At 54.0% G+C, this 16458-nt stretch overlaps 8 protein-coding genes across 8 annotated transcripts; 4 read left to right on the top strand and 4 right to left on the bottom strand.

Annotated features, from left to right (window-relative positions):
- Positions 1-82: 82 nt before the first annotated feature.
- Positions 83-757, bottom strand: CLAFUR5_02795 (uncharacterized protein; the record flags this gene model as incomplete). The annotated part of the gene is made up of 2 exons (XM_047901943.1): positions 83-477; positions 532-757. 2 exons carry the CDS (start codon positions 755-757, stop codon positions 83-85), a joined length of 621 nt encoding a protein of 206 aa, XP_047758555.1.
- A 292-nt stretch (positions 758-1049) lies between these two features.
- Positions 1050-2615, top strand: CLAFUR5_02794 (Baeyer-Villiger monooxygenase; the record flags this gene model as incomplete). Its single annotated transcript, XM_047901942.1, has 1 exon — positions 1050-2615. The coding sequence occupies one exon, from the start codon at positions 1050-1052 to the stop codon at positions 2613-2615; it is 1566 nt and encodes a 521-aa protein (XP_047758554.1).
- Positions 2616-2863: 248 nt separating this feature from the next.
- Positions 2864-3826, bottom strand: CLAFUR5_02793 (Decarboxylase orsB; the record flags this gene model as incomplete). The annotated part of the gene is made up of 1 exon (XM_047901941.1): positions 2864-3826. The coding sequence occupies one exon, from the start codon at positions 3824-3826 to the stop codon at positions 2864-2866; it is 963 nt and encodes a 320-aa protein (XP_047758553.1).
- A 2172-nt stretch (positions 3827-5998) lies between these two features.
- CLAFUR5_02792 (MYND-type zinc finger protein samB) lies at positions 5999-7990 on the top strand (the record flags this gene model as incomplete). Its single annotated transcript, XM_047901940.1, has 1 exon — positions 5999-7990. The coding sequence occupies one exon, from the start codon at positions 5999-6001 to the stop codon at positions 7988-7990; it is 1992 nt and encodes a 663-aa protein (XP_047758552.1).
- A 529-nt stretch (positions 7991-8519) lies between these two features.
- On the bottom strand, positions 8520-9184 carry CLAFUR5_02791 (Autophagy protein 16; the record flags this gene model as incomplete). Its single annotated transcript, XM_047901939.1, has 2 exons — positions 8520-9040; positions 9100-9184. The coding sequence occupies 2 exons, from the start codon at positions 9182-9184 to the stop codon at positions 8520-8522; spliced, it is 606 nt and encodes a 201-aa protein (XP_047758551.1).
- A 2180-nt stretch (positions 9185-11364) lies between these two features.
- Positions 11365-13206, top strand: CLAFUR5_02790 (High-affinity glucose transporter; the record flags this gene model as incomplete). Its single annotated transcript, XM_047901938.1, has 5 exons — positions 11365-11408; positions 11462-12104; positions 12134-12248; positions 12306-12613; positions 12844-13206. The coding sequence occupies 5 exons, from the start codon at positions 11365-11367 to the stop codon at positions 13204-13206; spliced, it is 1473 nt and encodes a 490-aa protein (XP_047758550.1).
- A 677-nt stretch (positions 13207-13883) lies between these two features.
- CLAFUR5_02789 (54S ribosomal protein yml6, mitochondrial) lies at positions 13884-14909 on the bottom strand (the record flags this gene model as incomplete). Its single annotated transcript, XM_047901937.1, has 1 exon — positions 13884-14909. The coding sequence occupies one exon, from the start codon at positions 14907-14909 to the stop codon at positions 13884-13886; it is 1026 nt and encodes a 341-aa protein (XP_047757742.1).
- A 33-nt stretch (positions 14910-14942) lies between these two features.
- CLAFUR5_02788 (54S ribosomal protein L35, mitochondrial) lies at positions 14943-16452 on the top strand (the record flags this gene model as incomplete). The annotated part of the gene is made up of 2 exons (XM_047901936.1): positions 14943-15585; positions 15638-16452. 2 exons carry the CDS (start codon positions 14943-14945, stop codon positions 16450-16452), a joined length of 1458 nt encoding a protein of 485 aa, XP_047757743.1.
- Between the last annotated feature and the right edge of the window lie 6 nt (positions 16453-16458).

The following is a 16458-nucleotide window of genomic DNA, read 5'->3' as shown; positions in this document are numbered from 1 at the left end:
GATCTTCCCCTCTACTGTCTTGTGTGCTAGCATCGACCTGAGCACTCCAGGCAAGCACCATCAAGCTCTCATTGCTTGTGTATCACGACTGGTATTGCTTCAACTTCTTCATCTCTTGCTGTCGTTGGTAGAAGGCGTCGCCATTGGCCCCGCTGAGATCATTCCTCTTCTCACTTTGTCGCTGCATGTAGCGTGTAAACGGGCTTCCGATGTACGCTCCTATGACACAGAAGAATGTCGCGATGAAGTTGCAGAACAATACGATAAGAGGTCCGATATGCGAAAGGCCAGGTGGGAACTTGATGAACTGATCGACCTGGTAGAGATCATTCTGGCTTTGGATGTAGTATTTCCGCTGTTTTCGGACGAGCTGGAGGACGGTTGTGAGGTTGACAGGCGCGCGGTGGAAGGGTATCAGCCAGATCGAGAAGATTTGGCTGATGTTGACGTATAAAGTGAGGTTCGTCTCGTCAAGTGCTACACCCGGAATGTTAGCAGTCGGAGTTTCATAGCGTACCAGCATGTTCTTACCAACGGAGTTCACGGTAAGGTCAATCTTTGGGCTAAGGACTTTGTACCAGCGAAAGATGGCATGTATCAGCCATCTACTGCCCTCAAAGCTGCCCGTCCTGCAGAATGGATGTGTAAAGGAAGCGTCAGTGGTAAAGTACTCGTTGATGGCCTCTTCCTGCTGCTTGGGCGTTCCCTGGGTGAGTCTGTGGACGACATCGGCGATGTCTTGCATAGGATCGTCCATGTTGATGATTGAGGGTTAGATAGAGATGGTCTTACTATTCAATGGTAGGCACTCGCAGTATGTAGCACAAGAAGCGCAACGAGGTTGGGAGCACGAAACCCCAGCCGAATTGCCTTTCACATGTCAGCAACGTGCTCTGCTGTGACGTAGTGATGGACGCGTTCCTGGATCCGACGCAGCCGCCACTGTCATCGTCTCTGAAGCGTTTTTCGTTCTTTGGTGCTGGTCACATTGCTGCAAAGCTTGACGCTGCTCCCGTCCCCAAGCTCGGCCGAACAGCCTGGACGCAATCATGGCAGCGAGTTATCTGCAACAACTTTTGAACGGGCCATTCATCTTCCTCTTCCAACTCATCCAATCCGTCCTCGACTACCTCCTCTCGCCGACTCCGCCACCACCGGGCGCAAAGCTTGGACGACCGAAGATTGCCATTATCGGAGCTGGACTGACCGGCGTCTCATCAGCATCGCATTGTGTTGGCCATGGCTTCGATGTCCAAATCTTCGAGGCGGGAAGCCGCAAGAACCTGGGTGGAATATGGGCAAAGGTCAACAACACATCTGGTCTGCAGATACATTCGGTCATGTATCGCTTTCACCCAAGTGTGAAATGGTCGGAAGGATACCCCGATCGCAAGCAGATCGTCGGTGCCATTGAGAAGCTATGGAAGCAGTACAACCTGCAGGAGAAGACAAAGTTCGATACGAGAGTTGAGAAAGTCTACAAAGACCGCCAGGGCAGATGGATCATCAACGACGAGTCCAATGGCCGCTTCGACGGCATCATAGCATGTGTGGGCACATGTGGTGATCCAAAGATGGCGCAGATCAAGGGCCAGGACCAGTTCAAAGGCAAGGTCTTCCACTCTTCTGAGCTCGATGGCAAGGAAGATGATGCGAAGGACAAGAAGGTGATAGTGGTGGGTGGTGGGGCTTCCGCTATAGAAGCCATGGAGTTCACCACTCACGCTGGAGCACAGAAAACCTTCATTCTAGCACGAAGCGAGAAATGGATCATCCCACGCAACCCTTTCATCGATGTGCTTCTGTCCTTGAACATTTTCGGAGCAGAGACACCCTTCTCCTGGATCCCGGAAAGCCTCCTCAGATTGTTCTTCTACAGGGACCTCAAGGACATTGCACCTGCCATTTCCAGCGGAAACGGTCTCTTCATGGAAACACCAATGGTCAACAACGATGTCCTTGAGCAAATCCGAAGCGGCAACGCAAGCTGGCTGCGCGGCGACATCAAAGGCTTCACAGAGACTGGCATCAAGTTCAATCACCGAAGCCAGGGAGTCCCAAAGGGCGGTCCGGGCAAGGAAGAGCTGATCGAAGGCGACATGGTGATCATGGCAACAGGCTACGAGCGACCCTCCCTCAACTTCCTCCCAGACGAATGCTTCGAAGAATCATACGAGCCGCCGAATTGGTACCTTCAAGTCTTCCCGCCAAAGCATATGGACATCTGCGCCAACAACTGCACCTACGTCAATGCTATCGGGACTGTTGGCAACTACCACATCGGCATCTACACCCGCTTCCTGCTCATGTTCCTGGTCGATCCATTGGCACGGCCGACGGAGAAGCTCATGAAGACGTGGATTGACTTCACGCGATGGGTGAAGCAACGGGCACCAACTGGAGCTTTCGACTTCTTCACATATGCGGAGTTGATGTACTGGTTCGTGCTCATTATTCTGATTAACCCTTTCCGGTGGAAGTGGGCGCTGTTTGTGCTCTGCGGCGTTGGTGCTGCGTTACCTCAATCAGTTGTGCAACAGGAGGATAAGATCCGAGACCGATTCGGCATTCAGACGAATGGCGTACGGGAAGAAGGGACCGAAAAGCTTGAGTAGATCGCAAGGCGATTGCTGCTGTACTCCAAGCACCTGCAATACTTTAAGGCATGCTGAAGTGAAGCATGCCATGCGTGCACGGCACATTCGACTGAAAGAAGATAGTCAGTCCGGGTGGGCATTCTCCAACGATACTCACGACAACAGATCAAGCAGACATGATACAGAACGTCAAATAGATTCGATAGAGTGGAGCTGATATCCTCGGTTTGTTCAAAAGCACACCTTCTCATGGCTACTTCAAATCCTCACTGCTTCCCCTTGATCTTCAACAGCCGTTCCGAATTCCCATGACAGAAACCCTCAAACTGCTCCTGGTTCAAAAGTCCCGACTTCTCAATCTCCTCAACAAACTGCCTCCCAGTCTCCGTGCCCGAGAAAGGGTAATCCAAGCTAAACATAACATGTTCCACCGGCGTAGTCTTCAACAGACACTCCAGCGGCGGCAGTGTGAACAACCCACTCGTCGTAACCCAAACATTCTCATTCCAGACCGTCCTTAGATTGCGCTGAAACGTCCCCCAGTTCCGCGCGGTGTGAATCGTCCTCTCAAGCATATACGGTATCATCTCGCCCATGTGCCCAATCACGATCTTGAGGGTGGGGCACCTGTCGAAGAGTCCGGCGGCGAAGAGACGGAGGATCCCCAAGCCGCAGCTGGAGTGCCAGCCCCAGGCTGCGGTGGACATCATCACGGCTGACATTTGGGAGAAGGAGCCTTTGTAGTAACTTTCGAGGTTCTCGCCGGGGTAGTTTGGGTGGATGTAGATGGGTACGTCTAGCTCTACTGCCTTTGCGAACACGGGCCAGAATCGGGGGTCGTCGAACATGGTTCCGTCTTCGAGGTGGCTGTTGATGAGGGCTCCGAGGAATTTGTGGTTCTTGACACTGCGTTCCAGCTCTGCGGCTGCAGCTTCTGGATCTTGCATGAGAAGGGTCGCGAAGCCAGCTAGACGGTCTGGGTATGCGGCGCAGGCTGAGGCTAGTTTGTCGTTGACTTGCTGGCACTCTGCTACTGGAGTAGGCATGAGGCCTATGTGGGATAGGACTTGCATGGAAATGTTACCGGCGTCCATTTCTTTGAGTCTGAGCTCTGCAACATCTTGGAGTCGTTCGCTGAGATGAGGTGGTAGGTTGGCGTGGAGGTTGTCTTTGGCGGTGAAGATGTTGGAATCGAAGTGTTCTTCGAGGGCGATCAATGCAGGGGCCATAGTTTCGATTTGGGTTGACGGTGATGTTGCACGAAAGCAAGCGTGGTTGCCTACCTTGTTCTACTTATGTGCAGTCCCGGACATAGGACGTAGGACTTAGCCTTCGGTCCGCTGATCGTGTTGGTTCCTGGTGGGCTTGCTAGAGGTTCAGCTCGATGTTCAACAACTCGTTGATGTCGTTTTGCACTCTTGCGAATTGTCTAGCCGTCAATTCACCTTCACAACAAGCGCCGTCATCTTGATGGATTACACCAGGCCACAACAGCTCGCTCGAGATGGTCCTGTGTTCTGTTTGGATACATGTTTCAGGTGAGTGTATCAAATCTACAGCTGATCGTGCCCGAATGCGCCAGACCTACAAGCTCTCGTTCGCGACAGACGATACTGACTTCTTCAGTCTGGCCTGATCGAGGCATAACACCTTGAGAAGCCCAGCAGTGCTGAGTGATTTTGCACGTGATCTGACTGGAAGCACAAAGTCCCGCCATCAAACGTCATTCGATCCTTCAACCTTGCCAATCTTACATGATGTTTGAGCACACATTGGCGGGACCGTGAGGGGAGTTGACAAGCTGATGCTCTGCGCTGTGCATGTCGCCTTGGATCGCATGATGAAGAGATGATGTTGAGGCGCAAGGCGATGACGATCGAGTCCCATGGTGAAGCGGAAGTGCTTGCAGCGGACCTATGCAGTGGTGGCAGCATGCCGAGCTGGAAACTTCATCCACGCGAGCAAGCCGTGAAAATGTTGCGCACGTCCAGGTTCATGGGTGTACCGTGTGGGCCAGTGCGCCGAACGCCGTGGCACCGGTGCGGGATAAAGTGTGAAGCATCAACGATGCAGACAGATGGCCGTTGTGTTTCATGTTTCATGTTTCATTGCCTGTTGGACATGTGGACATGAGGTGAGGGCAGAGCAAGTGTTCGGACGAAGAGGTCGAGCATCAACGCCACTCTCTGGGCGGCGAATTGTCAGCGAGTCACGGGTGTGAGCAGGGAGCCATCGGCAGATGTGGGAGCCTGGGAGGTAGTAGTGGAAATGGCAAGGCAGAAGGAGAGACATGGTGGCAAGTCAGACGTTGGCCATTGTAACATTGCTCATTAGCATATCAGCAGGCGTGAGACAGGTGGTGAGAGATTTGATGCTGCGTCGAGGTTCTTGCAAAGGAAATTGCTGGGCATTTCGGCTGTAGGTCTAGTAGTCAATGTGTCGCAGAAGCAGCAGCAGCAGTTCTCCACAGCTTCCCGTCTCCACCAGGTCGAGAGTGCAGCGTGGCAGCAGTGAGGAGTCGCCGCTCTCCTGAGAGAAGCCCTCACCACTTTGGTAAATAGCACAGCACAGCACAGCACAGCACAGCACAGCACAGCACAGCACAGCACAGCACAGCACAGCACAGCACAGCACAGCACAGCACAGCACAGCGTAGCAGAGCATTCTGTTCACATCAGCAGACGAGCAGACGACAGCACACCCATTGCCAGCCAGCTTGCATGAACTAAGCAGAGCCATCAAAGTTTTGTTTCTGCGCGCTGCCACGGCCCACAGGCTGCATCTGGTCCCGTCGAGGCCGTTGCTTGGCTCGAGACAGCGGTAACCGCTCTGCGGCACCCTCACAGCTTGCACCGCACTCCAGACTGCCCTCTCCTGCCCGACCGAGCACCAGCAGCAAACCTTCACCCCCACGACAGGCCCTGCCACACCCACCATAACAACCTCACATACCGCCCACCCATCCTCTCGGCACAGCACATATACATCGCCACGCGTGCAGACTGCAGACTGCGGCCGGCGTGCATCTGCGTCGCTGCGCCCACACGAAACACTCGGACATCGAGAGGGGAGCGCATCATCAGCAAGCAAGCAAGCAAGCAAGCAAGAGCCTCCTTTGTTCGGGACAGAAACGAAACATCGACGCACCCACCACCACCCATCCACCGCCGGCGCACTTCTGCATACCAGCGTACTACCATCGAGCATTTGCGGCCTTCTGTTTCTTCGAGTCTCCCTGCCGCTGCTGCAGCTTCGGTGAGTCGGCGCTGCGAAGCGTTCGGCAGACATCGCACGATACACGGTGTTGAGGCGTTCCATCATCGTGTTTGCCATCCCGAATCATCGTCCCTGGACTCGATACCGCACGCCACGAGGGACCAGCGTCCCGCCGAGTCGCAAACATGCGCGAAGTCAACTTCAGCATCCCCAACGCAAACAAAGCCTCCGTCGGCATCACAACCGCCCTCTATGACCGACGAGCCCTCGACTGCACCTCCACCCTCCCCCTCATCAACTCGCTCAACAACCTCGCATACCTGACCACCTCCTCCGGCCGAATTCGCGACATCCTCACCGTCGATGGCGGCATCGAACGGCTGGTATGCATCCTCAAGGAGGGCCGGAGCAAGGACATGATGGAGATGTGGAAATGGAATCTGGCTTTCCAATGCATAGTCAACATTGGTGTAAGAGGATCGGAGGCGGTACGAACACGCGTGGTTGAGGCCGACATGGTCCCTGTCATTGCCACTATCCTCGACAACTACTTCAAGGTCATGGACAAGACGAAAGGACGTACTGAGCCATCGGAAAGCAAGTCGAAGTGCCCAATCTTGCGCAGCTTCTCCCGCTCGGCGAACAGGACAGAGACTGCCGATAATCGGTCTTCACGAAGTCGACGACATGCACCACCTCCCATCTCAATCCCGGATAGCATACCACAGCCCGATGCGGATGAGCCTGTTAGTGAAACTACTCCAACAGCGAACACAGCGGCTTTGTCACTCAGCTCGCCGCCTCAAAGGACCGTGTTCAGGCGCTCGCACAGTCACCACGATTCGCTAGGAGGCAGATCGCAGTTCTCGTCGCCAGCACTCCAGGATACCCGTCAACAACGGCCGCCGACTTCGTCTGCGACATTGCAGAGCAATGCTGGGCCAGTCTTCGTGCCTCCCGTCCGAGACATTGATCGCCTGCCGTCCATGATTCCACAATTACACGCCGAGCTGAGCTCGCAGCCACAGTCGCCAACTACACCAGGGGCACCCGTACAACGGCCTGGTAGCCCAAGGGCGGCGGCCAGCGCAATGCGACCCAGGCGGCGGCCCTCTATTCGCCATCAATTGTCTATCTCCGGCTCCGATGATGATGGCCAGATCGAAGAAAGTGTCTCGGATGAATCCAATGGCCCTGACGCCGAGCCAGTCGTTGGCATACAGGCAGACATCGTCATGCAGGACATCGTTGATGACGACGGTTTACTTGAATCGCCGGGCAATGGTATAGCAGTACCCGATGTTTCTAGCACAGACGACGAGACCTTCAGCATCACCCATCGATCAGCTGCAGATGGCAGCACGGTAAATCCGGCAGCAACGCCCACGCAGGGACAGATGACTCTACCACAGACACAGCTTCCACCTCCAGTGAACGCGGTCAATGCGACGCCACCAAACCTGAGTGCAGCAACATGGTATCCCTCACGAGGCTTGCCATTTGACCGCACCGCAACAAGCGTCTTGGCAGCTATGCCACGCGATGAAGACGTCCTCATGTCTTTACAACTTTTAGCATACGTGTCAAAGTACTGCAACTTGCGGTCATACTTCCAGCAGTCACGGCTAGTATCCAGACTTCAGATCGGCAACGAACTGTCCATGCTCGACACTAACAACACCTCGGGCGCCTCCACGAGCAAGACCCAAGAAGAACTTGACGAGGAGTGGGATAACGAGTTTGTGAAGACGCCTGGAGAGACGCCTTACAACATCTTCCCATTGATTGAGAAGTTCACGGCGAAGCAATCCTCTTCTCGCCACTCCGGCTCGAGTCCGTCACAACAAGGCGACATGCAGTATTGGGCTGGCGTAGTCATGCGCAACCTCTGCCGAAAGGACGACAGTCGTGGCGGCATCAGGCAGTGTGCCTACTGGCAGTGCGGAAAATGGGAAGAGTACACCCGGCAATTCGCAAAATGCCGGCGCTGCAGACGAACAAAGTACTGCAGCAAAGAGTGCCAAAAGGGTGCTTGGGGCAGTCATCGCTTTTGGTGTGTTGCTGCGGAAGACACCACCCGAGATGGCGATCCTGGTTCGAGCGAGAGGCACCATCATCGCCAACACCGGTCGCATCACCACCACCATCATCACCACCACCACTCGCGGGCAGAGTGAGCGATGATATCGTCTATATGGGAGGCGCCTTTGCATTACGATCATCACGTTGGAAGCAAGCATAGCCAAGGAGTTAACTAGCGTTCCGGAGCAAAACAGGGCACGAATTGGAAGAGAATCTAGGTCACGAACTTAACTTTGGTCATCATTCATCAGCTCTTTTGGGAGGGCAGGCAGGCATTGAACTACCCGCTTGGATATTGCAATCATGGGGCATGGCTGTCTTATTGGAGAAAGGATACCACAATACGCTTTTTATGAATAGCATTGGTAATGTCACCCTTGCTGCGATTACCTTCCGCCGTGGTGCGGGCGGACCACGAGTACGGGGTACTCTAATGCTGATAGTCCTCGATGGAACGGCGTTTTGAGCGACTTGTCGCTGGACGCTGGACGGATGGATGGACGTGGGGTGTTTACAGAGCATAGCTTTTAGCCTTCTCGAGAGTATCATCAAACTCATGAACCTTGATATCGTCGTCTCGTCAATCGTCAACCGTATCGTCTATCCAGTTCACGAGTGGCATCACTACTCCCATCCGCTCCCTCTATTAACCCTCTCCGCCTCCTCCCCCATCCTCTTCATCCACCTCTCCACCAACTCTTTATTCTCCGCCTCCAATCTCTCACTCCTCTGCTCCGCCATATTCAGCTGCAACTGCAACGCCACCATCTCATCCTGCGCCGTCTGTACAAGTCTCGCTTTCCCACGAATCTCTTCCTCCCTATCTCGCAGCTTGCGCTCTGCCGCGGCTTTCTGGGCTGTGTGTTGGGCTATTTGGCTCGTGGATTGCTTTTGAGTTGTCTGCAGTGCGGAGAGCGTTGCGGTGAGATCGGAGACGCGGGTCTGGAGGTTGGAGCGGGCTTTTTGCGTTGTTGCTAGGTCGGTGCGGAGGGTGTTGAGGTGGGAGGTGGGGTCTGAGGGTGTTGTGGTGGGGCGTTTGCGGTCTGTTGTGGATGGCGGTGCGCGTGGGGAGGAGGGGTTGGCGTGAGTGGTGTTCTGAGTGTTGGTTGTTGCTATGGATGCCGTACGGTCGGCGAGTTTTGTGTCTGTGTGCTGTCAACAAGGTTGTCGTGGATGTGGATGCGTGTAGTTGTGGAAGGCGTACAGGCATCTATGTATGGTTTGTGAGCTTGTTCGCGAGCATCTCGGGCGTCTAGAGCGGCTGAGTATTGCTCGATCCAGTCACTCATGGTATCGCGATGTTGTGTCTGTGGTGTCTTCGTTTAGACGGGCATTTGACATGCATTGTGAGGTCTTGTTCGTGAAAGAGGGTGTCAGTTGCTGATCGAGCTGTCCGCATGTGATTGCTGCAGCAGTCTTGATGCGGTTAGCTTTTTTGCATCCTGAGCAATTGAGATAACTCCAGCATCAACAATCGAGGGGAATGCTCCTGCCGTTATCATTGCTCACGGCGACAACGTACATGTAGGTGTGCACAGCTCAGCAAGAACTGCCAACACGCCGCAATGTGAACACCTCTCTCGCTATACCTTTCTACAGCAGGCAGCGGACGGGCATGTGGCTGGCTCTACAGACAGTCCGCTGTACGCTACGAGCTCCTCAGCTCTCAGCTTCAAATGATGGATCAACAACTCATCCATCATCAGAGACATGAAGTCTCCTTGCAACTATCGCATCGAACTGTACAAATCTCTGTACGCCGCCACACGACAGATACGCCTCAATAATGTTGACTCTCGCCCGGACGGTGCTACATGTATTTGTGCCAGGAGACCCCATCAAATGCCAGTTCGACGCGCGAGCATAGGATGATATCACATTCCTGAGCTTGTGTCAACGGCCCTCTGTGCGGACTGGAGCACCGGGCGATTCCAGCCGCCGACCCTGAGACATAGGCCTTCGTAGTCTGCTGAAGGTGTTTGCAACATCATCTTCAACTCCGAAGACCATGGACCCAAGAGGTGGCAGTCTCGACCCAAGTGCTTAGCAACTGCTTCGGTCGGAGAAGCGTGAGAAGCAGTTCTAGCAGCTCTTCTCGCTTCAAATTAGAGGCCTTGTCAAACCTTTGGAAAGCATAAGAAGCTGCTTCGGGAAGTGGACGTGGACGTGGGCGCCCGATGGTCGTTTTGCGACACAGAACGCACGGCTGCTATGAACAGGCGTCGACGTCTTGGTTCTTGGGATAGACTTGAGGGAGACCATAGATCACAACCCTGATCTGACCTTCTGACTTGCTTCGTAGTATACTTCGACTGCGATGGCCGTTGCGCGCCTGCAGACGTTTGCAAGCCGCCAACATTGAAGCTCGTGGTGGAGAACGTTGCAACGACCGAGATCAAGGTTTAGACGAGCGATCGTGGCTTGCACGGCACGCACAACCGTGAAGCTTGTCTGGACACTCACTCATGCAACGGCCCCGAGTCGATAGTGTTCACACCTTCCAGTAAGACTAAACGTGCAGAAACTCCGTGGTATCGGAGCCGACGAATTGCTCCAATGAGCTGGAGCTACTGCCGACTCGCGCGATGTGTTCGAGACTGCCTGGGGACCGAGGCCATGGTGCCGTGCCGACACGAGGCTCCATGTGCTCCAGCGGCTCTCGGAACAAACACATGGCACGCATGAAGATCGCGGCAATCCGGCCTCAGTGCTGAGTCCAGCATTTTCTGCTCTCTGCTACGCTGATCCTTCAGATGAAGGCGGTCCTCGAATCGTCAAGGTCACCGGTTTTTGACAGTAAGATTCAACAAGACGTGGCTCAAGCATGGAACGATCAAGGACAAGCCTTCGCCGTGGAACAGTGCCGTGCGCCGATCGACCAGGGTGTTGCAATCTTTGCACCTCGTTTGTCAGTTGCGACAGCACCGTCGAAATATGCGTGGCGAGATAGCGGTGTTGCGCCTGATCACTTGCTAGTGTCAAAGAGCTGAAGAACTATTGGAAGGATGTGTTGGTTCCCCACCAGAGGTATTCACATGGAGCGCCCATGGCACGCTCCGCGACTTTGCTCCATGGCACAAAATTGGGTCAAACTCAAGCAGCCGCCAGTGACGACTCAAGGAAATGTGGACTCTCACGTTGCAACGGCCGACGAAGCGCTTCCCACTCCTTCGTTCACGGTGAATGCTCTGCTTTCGACTAGTGCTCTGGAAAGTTGATTGGTCGCTTTTCATATACTTGCGTTACATTGTTCTCGCCGTTCAATCCGAGAAGGAAGCCGACATACAACGATGTCGCAGTCCAGCACGGCCTCGTGTGCCTGCAACCGGGTCCTCCACACGTGGCTCTTATTCATTTAAGACACTTCTTACCTGCTTCATCAAACTCTGACCAGCTTCGCAGCCTCTTCTTTCACGACGACCAAGTCGAACATTCAGTGCTTCTGCAACACTTCGAGTCGTTGCCCAGCATGAAGAAGTTTGGCAATGTCTATCTCATTGCGGCCATCTCCATGTAAGTCTTACAATTCTTGATGCTTATTAGCATGGTCACTGACTTGGGAACAGTATTGGAGGTGGTCTGTTCGGTTTTGACATCTCGTCCATGTCCGCTATCATTGCTACCGACCCATACCTCTGCTACTTCAATCAGGGACCGAAGCCCTGTGTCGGTCCAACGGCCAATGTCCAAGGAGGAATTACAGCCTCCATGGCAGGTGGCTCTTGGCTCGCCTCGTTGTTCTCTGGATTCCTCTCCGATGCACTTGGTCGTAAACGGACTATCATGATTGGCGCAGTGATCTGGGTCATCGGCTGTATCATTGTCGCCGCTGCGCAGAACATCCCTATGCTGATCGTTGGCCGTATCATCAACGGGTTCTGCGTTGGTATCTGTTCCGCACAGGTGCCTGTTTATATTACTGAGATCGCTCCACCAACCAAGCGCGGTCGTCTTGTCGGCGCACAGCAATGGGCCATCACCTGGGGAATCATGATAATGTTCTACATCAGCTACGGCTGCTCCTTCATGAAGGGTACCGCTGCCTTCCGAGTACCATGGGCTCTTCAGATGATTCCGGCCATCATCCTCTTTTTCGGTATGATCGTCCTTCCGGAGTCACCGCGATGGCTCGCGACGAAGGACAAGTGGGAAGAGTGCGAGCAAGTGCTCATCCTCACCCATGGACATGGTGATCCAAACTCGCCATGGGTTGCTCGAGAGTTCGAAGAATCAAGGAGTGGCTCGAGATTGAGCGTCAAAGCAAGCAAATCAGCTACCTTGAGCTTTTCTCGCCAAAGTACATCAACCGCACTCACATCGGCCTCTTCACCCAGATCTGGTCGCAACTGACTGGTATGAACGTGATGATGTACTACATCACTTACGTGTTCACGATGGCCGGATTGACAGGCAACGCCCTGCTGGTGTCCTCTTCGATCCAATACGTGATCAACGTGGTCATGACGGTGCCAGCTTTGATCTTCATCGATAGGGTCGGACGACGACCTCTACTCCTTCTAGGCTCGACTCTCATGGCCACATGGCTCTTCGCCAACGCTGGTATCTTAGCAGTATACGGCACAGATCCTGGTCCAAATGGTGTCGACAACATCAAGGAAGCCTCCGTCAAGGTCAGCGGCGCCGCGTCGAAAGCAGTCATTGCTTGCTCGTACCTCTTCGTCGCATCTTACGCACCGACCTGGGGACCTGTCTCGTGGGTATACCCCAGTGAACTTATTGAACAAAGGTGCCTACGCCACTGCTAAGGTAGATTTGTCATTCAAAGAACGAAGTCCGGATTGGACCTACAATAGTAAGTGACCTACCATATGCTATATAGACCAGTCCGTTCGACGTGAATATTGAGACCTTGAGGCTCTCAGATGATTCAAAGCATCATAGTGACCACTATTCAATTGAACTATATCCTAACCAGCTTCGTGGCAAGGCTGTCGCGCTCGCGACCTCCGTCAACTGGGCATTCAACTTCGCACTCGGCTACTTCGTCCCGCCGGCTTTCATCAACATCAAGTGGCAAACCTACATCCTCTTCGCCGTCTCCTGCGTGGCGATGACGATTCACGTGTTCTTCATATTTCCCGAGACTGCTGGCAAACCGCTGGAGGAGGTCACCGAAATGTTCGAGGATCCCAATGGAATCCCATACCTGGGCACTCCAGCATGGAAGACGAAGAGTAACTTTCAGAAGGCTGTGGCGCTGGAGCGTGGTGAGGGTTTGTCGGAGAAGAAGCTTGATGACGAGCACTCTCCGGAAAGGCATGAGGTTGTTGAGACGAAGCTGGATGTTTAGATATGGTAATGATCATAGCACATAGACAAGTGCACAACGGCCTCGTTCAGATGATTGTGATCTTCGACTGTTGCTTGAAAGGTATTGAGTGCATGGCAAACACACTTCCTGCGCCTCGGCTGATGTTTGACACGTCGGAGGTGATCTCCTTCATTCTGTCGTTAGAACAGTCCCAGGAGTGTGGTCGATGGATGCGATTGCTTCAACGCAACCAGTTGCGGCTATGCTGATGAACGGCCTCCCATCTATCATGCCCACACTGTACAGCCCTTGCGAACCCTCATCTTGCTGCGCCTGTCCAAGGTATTCGTTGTGTTGGCGTGCTCCGCGTGACGCGTGAACGCTCTCAGCCCTGTTGGGCCACCGATAGCCTACTATAGAAGTTCTTAAGATCATGTGGTCGGTAGGCGAGCTTGCAAGATTGTAGCTGGTCAGGAACATGGTATCGATGAACAAGGGCGTTGCGAGCTGGCGGTCCGAAGGCATGCCACATGAGACAGATCGTATACGAAGAGCCAGCATTTGCTGCATGTGTACATTCAGGGACAGCGAAAAGGTGTATGTGTGCGCTTTACATCGGCGTTTGCTTCGGACCGTGCTGTTCTATCTGCTCGTGTTCGGTTCACCGATGTGAAATTGCTGTACAGGCCGACAACGCCGCTTCGTCTTTGTATGCACTAGGCCAGAGGCTCCGCTTGTATGCCGGTCAACTCAGGTGTGAGGAACTCCCAGGCACCAAACCTCTGCCTCGGTCCCAAATCACTCTCGTGCTCTTCAAACATAGCCTCCAACGCAGTCCTCTCGACCACAACTCTCCCAGTCTCCAGCAGGTCCTTGACATCCACCCACTCCACCTCGAGTGCTCTCGCCTGCCTATGCATATTATCGCCCTCGAGCGCACTGAACAGCCCCTCCCGTCTTTCATCCGTCACGAACAACGTCTTTCCTCCTTCCCTTCCCAATCCATTCCACTTCAGCACATCCCTCACATACCGCTCCAAGCTACTCTCGCTGACACCCGGCACGTCAATCTCACTATCCGTCACGATCAACTCTCCCATCTTGTAGCGATAGCTCAATGCCGTTCTCCATGCCAAATCATATATCTTTCGCGGCAGCTCCGTGCTGAAGTCTCGCGGCTTCGGACCGAATGCTACACCACCTCCTCGAAGCATGGGAGATTTCTTGTCACCAAGACGGGCGCTACCGGTGCCCTTTTGGGGGCGGATCTTTCTGTTGCTGCCGTGGACTTCGCTGCGCCATTTTGTGTTGGCAGAACCTTGCCGAGTGGAGTCACCTTCGTAGATGACGGCCTTGTGGAGAATGTCTTTCCGGAGTGGCAGGCTGAGATGGGTTGGTGGATAGCTAGTGAAGCCAACTGGTTCAAGGGAAGGAAAGTTGTACAGAGTGCATTGGGCCGGCTTGAGGAAGGGATTCTGCGGTGGCTCGTGGTTGTGTCGCAGTTTTGGGGGGCGTGAAGGTGCCGGCGCTGGCACTGCGACCCTGTCTTCTATTATGGGCTGTGTCGGCGCTGAATCGAGGTTGGCTTCGCTGTATGACTTTGAGAGCGTGGCTCCTGGCAGAGGCGCTTCTGTCGCCATTGATCGCGTGAGGCATGGCTGGAACTGTCGCATCGGTTGTTCGTAGGCACGAAAGCCATTGAATAGGTGCTTTGCAGGCACTGCCGCTCGTTTCGATGCCATTGTGCTGTGGTGATGTCTATCTAGTGCAGATGGATGTTCCTGGTGGCCCAAAAGGCACTCCCGCTTCGCCGCAAGAAAGTTGAGCTCGGCTCCGTCTCCATCGCCATCTCCCTGCTCACGAGACACCACTCAACCATCATATCGCACAACAGTCGTTCCGAGATGGCCTTGGAACGTGGCGCCAGGCCGCTGGCACGATGCCTGCGATGCACGCGACACGGGAGAATATCCCTCCCAATCAGGACATTCACCTCTTCTGCACCACAGCAAGAAGCGGAGGTTCAGCAAACGACGAGTCCGCCGATAGACCCATTCACCGTGACGACAGCGAGACAGGAGAAGAAACTCATGCGCGACCAACGCAAAATGCCCATCGGCTCGCGACGAAGGAGAGCAGCAATGCTGACTAGCCCAAACATCCCATTTGTCGAACTTCCCTACCAATGTTTCCAAGAAGCGCGGAAAGTCTTGCAGGAAGACCGCAACGAAAAGCTTGAACAGATTCGCATGATGAGGGAACGCATAGCAAAGCTCAGCGACAAGGTGGTAGTGGATGAGGCGGAGCAAGCGAAGAAGGAGCACTCATTACGAAGCATGAGGCATCATCTGGAGGACCTCAAGATCTCGGCAGACATGAACGATCCGATTGTGAAGAAGAAGTTTGAAGACGGGCAAGGTGAGATTGGTTGAACATGAACTGGATATGCTCGCCCACTGACACATCTCAGGCGATATGAACAAGCCCATCTACAGATATCTTGCTGATAGGGACTGGAGATCCTACAAGCGGGAAATGCTCATGCAGCGCATAGAGCAAATGACGGTCACCCCAGACGTGTTAGCGAGAATCGACCCAACACTGGAGACTATTCTGTCATTTCCAGCCCCAGGAAACACCCATCGAAGACGTATGGTACAACACGGCGATTTTGTTGACTCACGTGTGTCGGAGACAGCACCGCAGCTACAGATTCGCAAGTTTGACAAGGGCGAGAAGCTCTACACCATTGCCGTCATCAATTCGGACGTACCCAACGTGAAAAGGGATGGCTTCGAATACAGGTGCCACTTCCTGGCCTGCAACGTGCCAATTTCGCCCACCAAGGGCTTTGTCCACTTTGAGAAGCTCGATCAGGAGAATCAAGTAGTGCTCCCATGGCTGCCTGCATATGCACAGAAAGGAGCGCCCTACCAAAGGATGAGCATATGGGTACTCGAGCAGCCCCCAGCTGAGGAAGTGGCAGCCGGTTCAGGAGAAGTGTCACCGTCGAAGATTATCGATTTGCCCCAGACCACGTCAAAATCACATAGTCAGCACAAGGCCAACAAGAAGTTCATCGAGCGCGATGGCTTCGTACTGAGAGGCTTGGCTGACCGGTATTGCCTGAAGCCTGTTGGGGTCGATCTATTCCGAACGCAATGGGACGAAGGCACTGCAGGCGTCATGCGTCGTGCTGGCATCGTCGGGTGGGATGTAGAGTTCAAGAGGAAGCGGATCGGTCCTCTGCCCTACAAGAGGCTGAAGGAAGAGAGGTACAGATAGAGTGGC

The sequence above is a fragment of the Fulvia fulva genome, chromosome 2 (assembly GCF_020509005.1).
Source record: "Fulvia fulva chromosome 2, complete sequence".
NCBI lineage: Eukaryota > Fungi > Ascomycota > Dothideomycetes > Mycosphaerellales > Mycosphaerellaceae > Fulvia > Fulvia fulva.
This window is presented reverse-complemented; position numbering and strand designations above follow the sequence as displayed.